Source organism: Diceros bicornis, unplaced genomic scaffold (assembly GCF_020826845.1).
Source record: "Diceros bicornis minor isolate mBicDic1 unplaced genomic scaffold, mDicBic1.mat.cur scaffold_225_ctg1, whole genome shotgun sequence".
NCBI classification, from domain to species: Eukaryota; Metazoa; Chordata; class Mammalia; order Perissodactyla; family Rhinocerotidae; genus Diceros; species Diceros bicornis.
The window spans coordinates 19270-34892 of NW_026691109.1; the positions used below are offsets into that span (position 1 = coordinate 19270).

Consider the following 15623-nt stretch of genomic DNA (forward strand, 5'->3'; position numbering starts at 1 on the left):
GCCAACCCACCTGGACACCCATCTTCATGTCTTTTTTAAACGCTGAATGGAGGGGCTCTGCGTTGCCCAGAGGATGGCATGGAGTGAAGACAGGTTCCTCAGGCCTTGGCACTTCTGGGGAAGGGAAGAGAATGTGTTGTGTGGGGGAGCTGGAGCCCTGCTTCCTCTGGCTTCTGTCCTCTCATGGACGTCTCCTGTCCTGGATGAGACAGAGGCTCAGGAAACCCGGGAAGAACACAGCTGAACCCTGATGAGGAACACTCTCAGGGAGGAGGATTTTAGCTCAAGCCAAGGAAGGAGCCCAGGATGGGGTGAGTTTCCTACCACTGGGACCAGGAGTCAGGGCATCGAGGCCCTGGCAGGAGAGGCCTAAGGATTGTGCGAAGGCTCAGACCACAGACATCAATCCTGAGAACTGAGTAAGGAGAAGGAACTGTTCCCACGACTCCAGAGAGGGGTTCCCAGGGCCTCCAACATCTTACCTTGGCCAACTGGATCCAGAGCTCCACCACCCTGGCCCTGTCCTGGGCCGTCATGCTCGGGTCCCCGAGGCAGGTGGTGATGACACATTTGACCACTCTGCTAAAGTGGGTCATGGTGGCATGGATAGTGGGTGCAAGGTGCTCATTGGCCCTGTTGTCCCACTGGGACCAGTTGGAGTCCAGGAAGTCATGGGGCATCACTTTCTTGAAGAGCTCCTGGGGAGGACAGGGAGTGTCACGCAGCCCTGCCACAGCCCAGCTCAACGTCCGCAGCCCCCAGTCCCAGGCCGGGTCAGTGATGAGAGCTGGAGCTCAGGAAGCTGATATTGCGGCCTGAGGCTTGTGTGAGTCCCTGAGTGTTGCCTGTGTCCCCTGAAGGTACCCAGCACAGGATGACCCAGGACCCGATACTGTGGCCCACGGAAGTGGTATTTGCTCACCGCCCAGTCTCACTTCATCCAAGCACCAGAACTCGGCTCCTGCTTGACCATCTCTAGGGGCATCTTCCAACCATTCTGATCATCCTGGGGTCTGACTGCTCTTTCAGATGCCATTCCCCCAAGGGAGCAACAACCACGAGCTTTGTTTGTCTGCCATGTAGTCATGTACACATGAGGAACCTAATAAGTGCTGAGCCTGTTGAGGCGTCCTGGGCAAATGAGTGAACTACCCAAGGACCAGACAGCACTTCAGTGTGCTCCCCTCCCTCACCAAAGCACAGACTCTGCCCAACTTCCTCTCTGCTCCACCTCATCCATCTGTACAGCCACTCTGCATGGCAGCTGCTCTCAGTGTCCATCTCTACTGTCCACATGAGGACAACAAAGGCTTGGGAGTTAAGAAGGCTGTTCAGGTTACATGAGGGTAAGCAGGGAAGCTGGACCGAGATCATGGGATTCTGGATCATGTAATGGCAGGCGTGGGGCAGCTCATGGCACAGGGAAGGCCGGCCCCACCTGCCCTGAGAGCCCTACTGCTCACCACATCCATCAGTGTCAACTGCTCTGCCACCAGCCAGGGAGGGAACTCCAAGAAGTCAGGCTTCTCCTCCCTCAGAAGGTTCTTGGTGGTCACGTCCCAGGGGCAGGTGGGTTCTGGGGCTGGATCTGGCTCTGCTGTTATCTCTCCAGTTGGAGGGAGGATTCTCCCTGGAGCCAATGGTCCATCTGACTCCTGCTCAGGAGCTGGCACTGGGGCTGGAACTGATGTTGGTGGTGGCTCTGGCCCTGGAGGGACTGGTGGAGGTGACACTGGCTCTAGCTTTCGCACAGGTGGTGGAACTACAGCTGGAGCTGGATCTAGCCGTGGAGCTGGCCCTTGCTCTGGCTCTGGAGCTGGGGGGAGCTTTTGAGATGGTACTGCAGCAGGAGAAAGAAACAGTGTCAGTCAAGTAGCTGACTTCCCCTGTGCCTGTCAAAGACAGGAAAGACTCCACTGCCTTGAAGGGAACAAAGCCTCTGAACACTCAGCAAATTTTCTTCCCAGACTGCAGTCACGTCACCTTCCAGCTCTACCTCAATGGACCGTGGATGCTCCAGCTGGACCTGGACAAGGTAGGCGTGGCCCTGCAGCCCCGAGCCAGGCAAGCTGACATGCAGAGAGGCCAGCTTCGCCCTGAAGCAGGGATGGTGCAGGGGCTCCCAGAAATCCTGCCCTGGGTCCATGCAGGTTCATACCAGAGAAGAAATGGCACTGGGGGAAGCAAGTGGGCAACAGAGTCAGAGGTCTGGCCTTTCCCTCCACACTTCTCCCCCAAGGCACCTGGCTTGGGACTGGGTCCCTATGCCTGCCCCTTCCCATCCAAGGGAGAGCCCCACGGCAGCAGTGGTCCCTGTGACACTATCCTGGCAGTGGCATGTCTGTTTATACAGCAGATTGAACACAGATTCTGTCATGACTCTCTTCTCGCTGACACTCTTCTCCCAAAGGGCTGGGACACAGCCCAGCCCAGCCCTCCATGCACTTGTACAACTGGACTGAGCACTGAGGCAGATTTGTGAGCAGGTTGCTCACACATCTCCTATCTTGGGCCTGGAGGTTGATTTCAGAAAAGGTGGATGTGGGGAGGCAGATTTTGATGGGTCTGTGGTGGGAATGGGTCTCTTGGGGACAACTCAGCCAAGCCACTCCTCTGATTCCCAGGGGTCCTGACACCCATCCAAGCTCTTTAAGTCCTGTCCTCTTGGATTGGAAGCCACCAGACCTCGGCCTTCCTATGGAAATCAAAAGATGCGTGAGATGTGGGTCCTTACAGGCCCACCCCAGCCACAGCCCCCATCTCTCCCTCCACACCTTGTTCTGTAGAGACAGGAAGCCCTTCTTCGGGACCCAAAGACAACTCATGTTTTCAGATGGTCCTGCGCTCTGCCCTCCTGGCTGGAATAAGGAAAGATGCCTTTAGATGTAAAGGAGGCAATCAGGACACCACTTGGGATGTACGATGGAGGACAGGACCTGCGAATGATGTTCAATGTGACTGTCTGACTCTCAGACGACAATTGAGGCCCAGCGATTGTATCTCCTTTATTCACTGAGTTGTACTAAGTGTCTCCAAAAGTCCTGCATGTAGTAGGTGCTTAATCTACATGGTTGCATGAGTGAAGTCCAACCAGAACCATCCCAGACACCTGAGTGGGACTGGGGCCCCTCTGCTGCCACAGAGATCCCTGATTGGCTACCACAAGGAAAACGACCAGGACCAGCTGGACAGAATCTCCATCTCCTTGACAGGGTGGTTTCCATGTGCTTTTCCAAACTCAGAAAGGACACATCCCAGAAAAGGATGAGGCAGACTACTTTTCGTGACAAAGAGAGAAATAATAACCATGAACAACCACAGCATGTCTACAGCCCTCTACGCAGATCCAGGCACCAGGTAAGCACCTGCCATTGCTGATCCCATTAGTCCCTACAAGATCACCATGAAATTTATCCCCCCACAAACACATTTCAGAAGAGCAAACTGAGACTCTGAAATATGCGGGGATTTGCACAAGGTACACAGCTGGCAGAGAGCAGAGTCACCATTGTGCTGAGGAGGGAGTGGCTATTCACCTAGTAAACAGCTGGTCCAGGACCCCGTGGGATGTGTCTGAAGCCGATTAGTTGACCATGAAGGTGGTGAAGCTGGAGATGTTCCTACTCAGGAAAGCTGGTGCCACGAACTCTGTCAGCTTCTCCATCATGCTGCCTGGTGGGCACGCATCCTGCAGGTCTCATTTAAATTCACAGTGTATTCATGCTCACATTGGGGGAGAGAAGGAGGGACATACAGTCAGTGACACCATGGTGAACCACCAGGAGGACTGAGGTGGCTTTCTACCCTCCTGTGTAGCTTGTGATGAGGAGTGGAGGTCCAGATTCCTTTGGGAGTGGTACTGTGGGGCACTCTAGTGAGAAAATTCTGGGGCAGTGGTTCCCAGCGGAATCTCGGATTTGAGTCTGGATTCTAGTACTGCCTTGATCATCTCAAGGTCCTGGGTGAGAAGATCCCTCTGCACCAACGCTCACCTCAGAGCAGCCCTGGTCATTGATGAACTGGTGCACCTTTGTCCACTCCAGGGAGATGGCAAACTAGAAAGCATCCACGAGCTCCTCGACCATCTCCTGGGTGCTGCTCTGCAGTGACAGTGCACTGCAGTCAGGCCAGGGGGATCAGGGGCCTCCCTGGACTTTGCCACAGTGGGAAACCCCAACACAGATCAGGCACAGAGCGGCATCTACACAGACTCCACCAGGGAAGGAATGCAAGGCACCCTGAGGTCCTAGCATTCACATGCGGATAGAGGAGCTTGGTCACCAGCACTCACCTTCCTCTCCTGCGGCCAAGATCTTGAGTACGAACATGACACACTGCCCGACTCCCACCATCTAGCTTCCTGCTCCTGCCCAGCCTGGATCCTCCTCATCCCCAACTTCCCTAACTCCACCTCCCCCCCACAAACACACAATGAGGGTCAAAGGGTGTGGGGCTGTCCTTTTGGGATCACAGATCTGGCCTGACCTAGAGTGGCCTGCCCTGGCCTAAACTGTTACCTGATGGTTCCTCCTGCCAAAAGGCCACACACATTTGAGGTGAGGGCTGAGTCAACATCTAAAGTGACTTAATATGCTCTCATTCTGGGCTTTCCGGGGGCCAAAGACTCGGAAAATCACGGGACAACACAAGAACATCCTGCTGTGTCGAGTGTCTCCACTCAAATGAACTGGACAGGAGGCTGTGATTACAATGTGGGTGCCTGGTAACCAGAGTTCTAAGTTCTGTTGGGTGCTGTCACCAAGGAAGTGAGGTCACTTCTTCAAGGTTCTATTACTTGACCCCTTCCTTCAATGAGACCCACCCAAATCCCCCGCTAGGCTGTTGGCTGTTCTCCCTCCTTGCCCATGTCATCTCCATCACTGTACACAAATAGCCATCACCACCCACCCCACAGCTCCTTGGGAGTGGATCCAGACCCCAGCTTTGAGGAGACAGAGCTGAGGTCAGACCTCTTTTTTCCTACAAGTTCTGTGTCCTGGAAAATCTGCTGTGCCTCTCAAAATCTCCCTAGTCTCCCAAGCTGTACAAAGAGGATTGCACTAAAAAGAGCTTCCTAGGGACCTCATCAGGTGTATATGCGATAATACATACAACACCTGTGGGCTGGTGTCACATGTGTCTAATGCACACACTTAGAGATGGAGGAAGTACAAGGAGTAGGACATCACATAGAATACCAGTCAGAACTTTTCTGGGTCCCAGTTGTGTGATCTTTGGTAAGTCACTGCCGCTCTGAGCCTCATTTTCAGGTCTGCATCCTGAAGGGGTTGAAATTAGAGGAAATTCAGACATTGTGATCCACTGGCATTAAGCTTTCCACGGTCCCCTGTTTTACTCAGAATCAGTCCCAAGAGCCTCATGTTGGCCTATGTGGTGGGAGCCTCCACAGTGTACCCAATGCTCACTGCCTCCTGGAGTGCACATCCTTGTGTCACTACTAAGTGGTCAGTATCTGGCTTCTGAACAACAGAACACAGCCAAGGTGATGGGATGTCACTTCCAAGTTTTAATTACAAAACGTCTGTCACTTCCCACTTACGGACTTACTTGGGTTGCCTAGTTACCTCCCTCCTTCTGTTTCTATCTCTCTCTCTCTCTCTCTCTCTCTCTCTCTCGCTCTTACTATCGCTCTCTATCAAATCACCAGAACTGGGAATGCAAGTGCTGATGTTGCCAGTTGCACTACATAGAGGTTCCATAGGAGAGAACTGAGGGAGTGTCCAGCCAACAGACAGACAGGAGCTCAGACTCTCGGTCCAAATGGATCCTGACAAAACCCATGTGAGTGATCTTGGGTGTAAATCCTCCCCCATTGGAGCCTTGTGGAGACCACAGCCCCTGCTTCACAGAGACTTTGAGGCAGAGGCACCCAGCTAAGCCATGCCTGATGCTTGGCTAACAGAAATTGTGAGATGTTAAATATTTGTACTTTATAGGTGGCAGGTTTTGGAGTAATGTTGTCACAGAGGAACAGAAAGTAACAGTCTACCATGTCCCAGGATCCAGCCTGATCACCCTCCTCTCTCCACTCCTCTCTCTTCTCAGGCTCCCTCCAGCCACACTGGTCACATTTCTGACCTTTCCTGGTAAAACTCGCTTCTTCCTGTGAGTCTCTGCACCAGAGGGCCTTCCCCTTGAAAGGCTAACTCTTCCCAGACATACGCAGGGGTGCTTACACTTGTCATTCTGTCACAGCAAAGGTCTGAAATGCCTCAGGGCAGCCTTTCAGAACCTCCTAGCACAGTCTCTACCATAACAAATCTCACATATAGAAGAGCATTACATGATTTCCTCCTCCTTCCTCCCATTGAGATAAAATGAGTGCTTGAGGAAGGGCTGTCTGCTTTCGCTGAAACAGGGGCAACTCCTTCTGCTTATACCAGGCACAGGACTGTCTCTTCCAAGCCGAATTTTTCCCACCACGAGTCCATTTTTTAAGGAAACCGTCATTCCTTCTCTTTCATGAGTCTGGTTTCCCCAAGAACACAGTGAACCATCCCCTCTCCCTGTGCTGCATCACCATAAACCCACAGCCAGAAGATAAGCACCAGGTTAAAACACCACCAGATCCTGAATTCAGTCACTGCTGAGACCCTCTCATCAATGTTGTCATTCAATGGTGACTCCTGAGGACACCTTTCCCCTGAGACCCACTGCCAGCCTGTCCTCAGCTTCTTATAGCAACACTGAGATTTCCTCAGAGTCCTCCCAACTTGGGCAAGAAACATTCTGAAATGTTCTCTGTATTAATTTTCAGGGACTGGAGACATTGGTAGATGTAATTTGAGTGTGTATGTGCAGTAGTTTCTATGCAGGTATTCTATTTTTCAGACACAGATAAAATAGTGTGGCTACTCAATGCATCAAGAAAATGGATAACTGATCAAATTTTTTCATGATGTGAAGTCTTTAGAGAGTAAATGTCATGGTTAAGAGCACAGACTATAGAGCTAACTCCTCACGTCCAAATTCCAGCTCAATCCCTTATTAGATATTTGTATTGACTGAGTTCTTTACCTGATTGGTGCCTCAGTTTCTTCATATCTTAGTTGGCAATAATGATCAGCATAAATATTTTGTAGGTTTATGGAGAGTATTAAAGGAGTAAATGTTTGAAAAATGCTTGGAACACCTAGTGTATTACCAGTGCTGTACCTATATATTAGAAATAAAATTTAGAAATACTTCTGACACTGCCTGTGAGACCCAGAGGGTGAGCCTGTTGTCCGGATGTACGCAGAAAACACTCCATGACCTACGATGAATAAATGAATGAACAACATTGGTGAATGCATTACCAATGTCACCTAGGTCAAACTACAGGCATTCCCAAGCCGAAACACAGGCAGACATTCCTGCTCTGTCTTGCATCACATTCCCTGGAGGAATCACTGGGTATTCTTGGACCCTGGTAACCATGCCCACTAAAAGTTCTTTTCTGTCAGCAAACCCCAGTCGTTGTACAATTGCTGCAGCTCACAGGGTTTGCACTCTGATCTTTGTCTTCACTAGAGGGAGAAGTGCCATCCCCAGAGCTGGGCACACACAGATCCTGAGCCTTGGAGAAAATGATTCCCTGGCCCTGGGGCAGGTAGAAGAACTCAGGGACAGAGTGGGATTTGGGGAAAATCCTCCAGGTGTTGTCAGAAGGGATGGAGGCAGGGATGTGTCAGCAAGGACTGGTCTGGTTGGTGGGCCTTGGTGGTTAAATAGTAGGGAGGCTGGGAATATTCCTAGGTTCTAGCATAATACAATCAATATGACGGTCATGAAATCAGAATCAGCCTAATTAAGGCCAAATTAACACAATGTCAGGTGTTCTTTAACTCTCTAATCCAGTAGTGACTTTTAATAAGGGTATTCGTGTTCTATCATCTCCTTTTCATTGATTGGCTAGAGTAATTTTTCTTTACATAGCCTGTCTACTTTTACATAGTAAAGAAAAATAAAAAGGAAAAAAGTGAGTTTTAAAACAAACCTCCTTGGAAAAGTCTCCCTAACATATTGAATTAATAACAGAAGCCACGACAGGAAATTCACCACATATCTTGAGCTTTAGTCTCTGGTTTTAGATCTTCCTAACTGGTAAATTACCTTGACTTCTGCCTTCTTTCTTGAGATTAGTCCACTTAGGACTAAGTAGGAGTGCAACCTCATGCCATGTGAGAAGAGGTGGGACTCTAGGAAGAGGTTTTTTTCATTCTGTCAGTGTGTGTGTGTGTCTGTGTGTGTGTATGACAGTTTTTGCTGCATCTTGCAGTGTGGGTCAGTGTAGACTCATTTTCTAGGGAAAAAAATTTCCCTAACCACTGTCTCTGGACTTTATTTTCACTGATGGCTTCAACGGCACTGTCCAATAGTAACATTAAGCACTCTATATTATAGAATTTAATTTTTTGTTAATAGCCACATTTTAAAAAATGAAAGCCAACAGGCGAAACTAATTTTAATAGTATATTTTAACCCATTATAATCAAGATATCATCGATGTTGGTGCACTCTACACAAAACTTCATAAAGAAAGAGTTTCCATTTTTTTCCTGGGTTTAATAAATCCCGTGTGTACTTCCCACTTACAGCACAATCTCCATTTGTAAATTGAATTTTTTCAGACATATTGTCTGTACTGAGATTTAATGTTCACAGTTGTCAAATAACAGTCACTAGGAGTGGGGTGGATGATAATTTCACTACTGACTTAAGCTCTAATGGAGCTATGAACACCAACTGGTCAATGGGCTAATCAAATGAATAGTCATATAGTACAGAAGAATGGTATGATTTGGGATTTAGAAAAAGACTGGGGACAGTGTGTCCTGACAGGGAGCACCAGGGATTTTGTTGTTGAGACTGACAAGGACAAAATGAGAATAAAGTCATACTCATAAGTGTCTAACAACATGGGGGAGAAGAAATGACATGCAGTAGTCCTGAGTTTTGACCTCGAGCTTTCTGTTCTTGACCCAAATCTCGTTGATGATGTCCCAGGACACAGGTCAGATTAATCCCTACAGGGAGAGAGGGAGGGTAGAAGTACAAGGCATCTGACATAATTGTCCTGGGAAGGCAGGCTTCGTTTCTCACTCTGATCCACATTCCCAATTTATTTTTATAGGGTAAGAGGAAAAGAAGTATGATGGTCAAATCATCACAGAGGAAGTGACATGATTGTGGAAACCAATCAAACCCAAATCCTGGTTTGAGCATCTCCATCCCTTTGAGGATGTCCAGTTACATATTCAAGAGGCCAGTTACTAGAATCTCATCCTATCCTGGCAATGAGGTCAGATGTCATCAAAGGGAGGAAACCTTGGAGCAGCCCCAACAACTCTGCTGGCAGAAGAGACTGCAAGGTCTCCAGGCCTACAGAGTGCAGGACAACTGTTAAGTCCTTTGGACCTTGCCAAAGCCCTGCTGAATCTTGCACTTAGTTGCACAGGCGCATCCCTGTCAGGTGTGCTCACAGGTGGTCTGAACTCCAGTCCCATGCCCACCCCTGCCTGGTCTTCAGATTCAGCAGAGACGATCCCAGGAGCTGCTCTGTACATCCCACAACTCCTTTGCAAACAACTTCTGGTGACTGAGGCGGGTATCAGGAAACAGGAAGAGAAAGTGAAGACAGCAAGAGAGAGACTGGCAGTAGCACTCATGCAGACAGACTTGCTAGCAAGGCAGGGAGAGCGAGGGGCCAAGAACGACGTCTCGACAAACACGATGAAGAAAAGACAAAATGGTCCAGATGACATGGAGCTCACACTACATTAATGCCTCTGCAGGGGTCCTGATGTCTTCTTGCTTTGATCTTTTGAAACTTTAATATATACCAATAGTTTTCTTTTCTTTGATTCCTTTGCATGACAGAGAAGATACAGACAGTGATCCTTCTGAGGAGAGAGATTTGGTTTCAGGTGAGGAGAGAAAGGAGATCTTTCTTTCTCATTTTGTTCTCTCATTTTCCTTTCCTGAGTGTTATGCATTTGTATTTTAAGATCAACAGAGAGTTATCACAGTCAGGGGATTCTTTCGAGTTTTGCCCTCACAGTCACAGAGAAGACCTACATAGTCCAAATGAATTGTCCTTTTTGTGTAATAGTCCAATAGATTCCAACATAATATTTCACTAAAGAGCTGTTATATCTGTCTTCTCAAAAAAGACACCTACTTCTGGGTCTCTATTTTTCTGGTATTTGTTGCATGTTGAATCACAGCCGCACATAATGAAATACTGTATTTTCCCTTTTTTTAGATTTATATGTGTTGGAAATTTGATTCATGAAAATTGATATGCCATTGCGGTATCATGCTGTCAGGAGAACGACTGTTTTCAGCATCACAAGTCTCACAATAAGCCAGTGTGTTGGGATTTGTCTATTTGCCTGATCGAGTATGTTGCACTCTTCGAATCCTCTTTATCATAACTTACTTTTGTCCCACAGATTTATCAGTTTCTGAGAGCAATGTGTTCAACAATAATAGAGTATCTTAGTATTTATATCTTCCCTAAAAAATGAGTTATTTTTAGCTAAATCTTCTCTCCTCTATTCTTCCATGTGGTAATCATCTGGATTTGGGTTCGAATGTGTTTTTCATGTCTTGTTTTAAAACTAATACTGAATTAGACAGACTGTTTTTTCCTTTCCTCGTGACTCCTGTCATGTTCTCCTGGGTTCACATTTCTTCTTCCTGATGTACATTCTTTACCGCTTCTTTCACTGTGGGCCTGTGGGAGGTCAACTTTGAGTCTGTTTGTGGGTCAGATAACGTCTTTCTTTCTTTGACGCATAGTTTGAATAGCTGTTTATTTAAGCTTTGTAGTAATTATTTTCCTTCTTTGTCAAGTTATTTAATATATCTGAGCCTCCATACCTTTAGCTTAAAATGGGAATAAAACTCTAAAAATAGTGACTGTAACTGAGATAATACACGCAGAGCTTGCCAGTCATGTTGCTTAGCAGAAATTAGTCAATAATGATAACTATTATTAATCATTATAATGATATTATTATAATAATGTAATATATAATAATATATTAATGTATAATAATAATTAAACATTAATTTATAATAATAATGTATAGTGTATAACATATAATGTATGCAATGATTAATAATATTATTAATCATTAAAATCTTGAAGTGTGCATTCTCAGAGAATCACTGCTTAAGATTGAGAATGTGAAGCTCACACACAAAAAGTATGAGAGAGTGGCATGACTGTGAATTTAATTCTCAGCCCTTCGGTTTCTTCAGCTGTGGTCGTCTGCACAGTGTGTACAGATAATGTAATCTTTTCCCACAGTCCCACGGCAGAACAGCGCAGCCTGACTCATGCCTGGGATGCTCTAGACTGCTTGCTGGGGAGCCTCTGCTGTGAGGATCATTGGACTCTGTACAGAGAAAGATGAAAAAAGATTCTTTCTTTTCCCTCAGTTTTCTCCCCCCGAGTTTTATTCCCTTTTACATCCAGAGAAGATACTCTCTTCCCAGAACCTTGGTGTTACTCTGGGATGCAGGCTTCCCAGACACTTAGTCATTTCAGCTCCCAAGGCCCAAGGTGACTGCAGAGTCATGTCTCACCCACTCCTCCCAACTTAGCCTGTTTCCCATCATGGAGGACCCATGAGTGGGGAGAGGAGCCATCGAGGGAGATTGATCTGGAAGTCCTGGTGAATCTGAGCTTCAGAGAATGAAGCAGAAAAGGGGAACCTGAGACTGCCAGGCCTTCAGTGGGGGAGGAAAATGGAGGAACTGAGAGGGGTGTGATGGCTGCACAGAGTCAAGGGGAGGGCTGTTTCAAAGTTTCCTAAGAAAGGAAAACTTGCACTGAAGTGGGGATTCGATTTTACACGATGGCAATATCTGTGCTGGTTTCACCAATTCTGGTGTCCCTGAGGGATGAACTGGTGTGACACCATAGGACAGAATTTGTAGTCATTTTCAGGACTTAAGGAAGGTGAAATCTTTCAGCATAGTCCCCTGTAAGCCAGTTAGGGGCCAAGTCTAGAAAGGCTCGGAGCCTGTGTCCGTCCAATGTAGGTTCGTTGTGTTCCAGCCAAGTTCCTCTGGACACCAGCTGTGAAAACGAGACATCAGACCTAGTTAAAGCTACTCATCGCAGCTTCCGTAGGTAGCCATGAGGCAGGTAATACCCCAGGCATTGTCACTGGACCACACAGTTGCCCTCCTTCTTCCGCTGACAGTGACTTGTGAGGTGAGGAGAGCGCATCAGTATGGTTCAGTGAGCTGCAAAGTATGGGAGACTCCAGGCGAAGGAGATGCCAAAGCCACAGAGACCCGATGCTTCCTATGTCTCCCTCTTTGTTTTCCACTTAATTTTCACCCTCAGTCCACTTTTCCTCCCCTTTTCCCTCTTTTGGCTCTCTCTCCCTCTCTTTCCCCTACATGTTCCAGCATAATTGAGGTATTAACGATATACAGTAAACTGCATACATTTAAATTGAACAATTTGATACATTTTGATTATAACTTATTGAACCATCACCACAATCAGGAAAAGGAACACCCATCCATCCCAAATTTCCTCATGCTCATTTTAATTCCTCCTTCCCTGCCGTTTGCAAACACATTCTCATTCCCAGGCAACCAGTGATCCGGTATATGTCCTTATAGATTTTCCAAGAATTTTTATAAATGGGATCATATACTATGTACTCATTTTTTACTGGCTTCTTTCACTCGGCATAATTATTCTGAGATTTATGCTTGTCATTGCATGTACTATGAATTCATTCCTATCCCCAAGACTTCCCTGGCAGCACTGTACACATGCCTGAGTGCTTCCCAGGTTGGCATGAGAGCCAATAGTAACTATAAACACTTCAACTTAGTCACAAATGCACAACTCAAAAATAAATTACTTGTGACAACAATAACTCAGAAGGAGAAGAGGAAAGGGATGGAACCCGCTTAGACTAATGGAGATAAGAGGCTATCAGAAGATGAACTATCTCATCTATGAGATCTTCATACAAACCTCACAGTAACCAGCAAACAAAAAATCATAGCAGAGCCATAAATCATATAAAAAAAGAAAACCTCCACAGAAAACCCCCAAAATGAAATGGTAGTCAGAAACACAAAGGAAGAGAAAAAATGGAAATATAGATCAGGTGGGACTAAGTCCTCATGTATCAGTAATCACTCTAAATGTAAATCGATTGAATTCTCCAATCAACAGACACAGAGTGGTGGGGTGGATTAGAAAACAAGACCCAACAATATGCTGCCTCCAGGAAACACATCTCAGCTCTAAAAACAAACAGGCTCAGAATGAAGGGATGGGAGACAATACTGCAAGCAAATGACAAATAAAAGAAAGTAGGTGTTGCCATAATTATATCAGACAAAGCAGACTTCAACATAAAAAAGACTATGAGAGACAAAGAGGGGCAGTATATAATGATAAAGGGGACTTTCCACTAAGAGGACATAACACTTATAAAGATGTATGCACCTAACACAGCAGCATAAAAGAATATAAATCAACTATTAATAGACCTAAAGGGAGAAATTAACAGCAACACAATAATAGCAGGGGACCTGAACACCCCACTTACATCCATGGATAGATCATGCAGAGAAAGGAAACAATAGTGGAATTAAATAAAAAATATGATCAGATGATCTTAATGGATATATAGAGAGCATATCCTCCCAAAACAGCAGAATACACATTCTTCTTAAGCGCACATGGAACATTCTCAACGATAGACCATATGTTGTGAAACAAGGCAAGCCTGAATAAATTTAAGATTGAAATCATATCAAGCTTCTATTCTGACCACAATGCTATGACACTAGAAATCTACTACAAGAAAAAAGATGGGGAAGTCACAAATATGTGGAGACTGAAGAACACATGACTGAAGAACCATTGGATCAATGAACAAATGAAAGAAGAAATCAAAAAATACCTGAAGACAAATGAAAATGAAAAGACAACAAAACAACTCTTATGGGATGCAGCAAAAGCTGTTCTAAGAAGGAAATTCATAGCAATACAAGCGCACCTCAACAAACAAGAAAAATACCAAATAAGTAACCTTAAACTACACCTAATAGAACCAGAAAATGAAGAACAAATGAAGCCCAAATTCAGCAGAATGACGGAAATAATAAAAATTAGAGCAGAAATAAATGAAATAGAAACTAAAAATAACTGTAGAAAGGATCAATGAAACAAAGAGCTGGTTCTTTGAGAAGATTGAAACAAAATTGACAGACCCTTAACCAGACTCACTAAGAAAGAAAGAGAGAAGGCTCAAAGACATAAAATTAGAAATGAAAGAAGAGAAATTACAACAGATACCACAGAAATCCAAAGGACAATAAGAGAATACACTGAACAACTTATATGCCACCAAATTGGATAACCTAAAAGAAACAGATAAATTCTTAGATTCACACAACCTCCCAAAACTGAATCAAGAAGAAATAGAATAAATGAACAGACCAATCACAAGTAAAGAGATGAAAATGGTGATAAAAAACTCCCAAAAAACAAAAGTCCAGGACCAGATGGCTTCTATGGAGAATTCTACCAAATATTCAAACAAGATTTAATACCTATGCTTCCCAAACTATTCGAAACAGTTGAAGAAGATGGAAGACTTCTTAATTCATTCTATGAGGCCAACATCACCCTGACAGCAAAAGCAGGCAAGGATAGCACAAAGAAGGACTATTATAGGCCAATATCACTGATGAACACAGATGCAAAAATCCTCAGCTAAATATCAGCAAATTGAACACAGCAATATATTAAAAGGATCATATAAGATGATCAAGTGGAATTTATACCAGGGATGCAGGGATGGTTCAACATCTGCAAATCAATGTGATACACCACATTAACAAAATGAGGAATAAAAATCACATGATCCTCTCCACAGATGTAGAGAAAGGGTTTGACAAGATCCAACATCCATTTATGATAAAAACTCTCAATAAAATGGGTATAGAAGGAAAGTACCTCAACACAACAAAGGTCATATATCACAAACCCACAGACAACATCATACTTAATGGTGAAAAACTTAAAGCCATTCCTCTGAGAACAGGAAGAAGACAAAGGTGCTCACTCTTGCCACTCCCATTCAACATAGTACTGGAGGTTGTGGCCAGAGCAATTAGGCTGGAAAAAGAAAAAAAAAAAGGAATCCAAATTGGAAAGGAAGAAAGGAAACTCTTGCTGTTTGCAGATGACATGATTGTAAATATAGAAAACCCTAAAGAATCCATCAGAAATCTATTAGAAATAATCAACAATTACAGCAAAGTTGCAGCATACAAAATCAACTTACCCCAATCAGTTGCATTTCTATACTCTAATAATGAACTAACAGAAAGAGAACTCAAGAATACAATCTCATTTACAATTGCAACAAAAAGAAAAAAGTTTCTAGGGATAAATTTAACCAAAGAGGTTAAAGACATATACAATGAAAACTATAAGACATTATTGAAAGAAATCAGTGATGATCTGGAGTAATGGGAAGATATTCCATGCACATGGATTGGAAGAATAAACACAGTTAAAATGTCCATATTACCTAAAGTAATCTACAGATCCAATGTAATCC

General features: G+C 45.1%; 1 protein-coding gene across 1 annotated transcript; it reads right to left on the bottom strand.

Moving 5' to 3' along the window:
• Positions 1-216: 216 nt before the first annotated feature.
• Positions 217-1621, bottom strand: LOC131402677 (ral-GDS-related protein-like). The gene is made up of 3 exons (XM_058537281.1): positions 1464-1621; positions 469-698; positions 217-247 (listed from the first exon to the last, which is right to left on the bottom strand). The coding sequence occupies exons 1-3, from the start codon at positions 1470-1472 to the stop codon at positions 217-219; spliced, it is 270 nt and encodes an 89-aa protein (XP_058393264.1). The 5' UTR covers positions 1473-1621.
• Positions 1622-15623: the final 14002 nt, after the last annotated feature.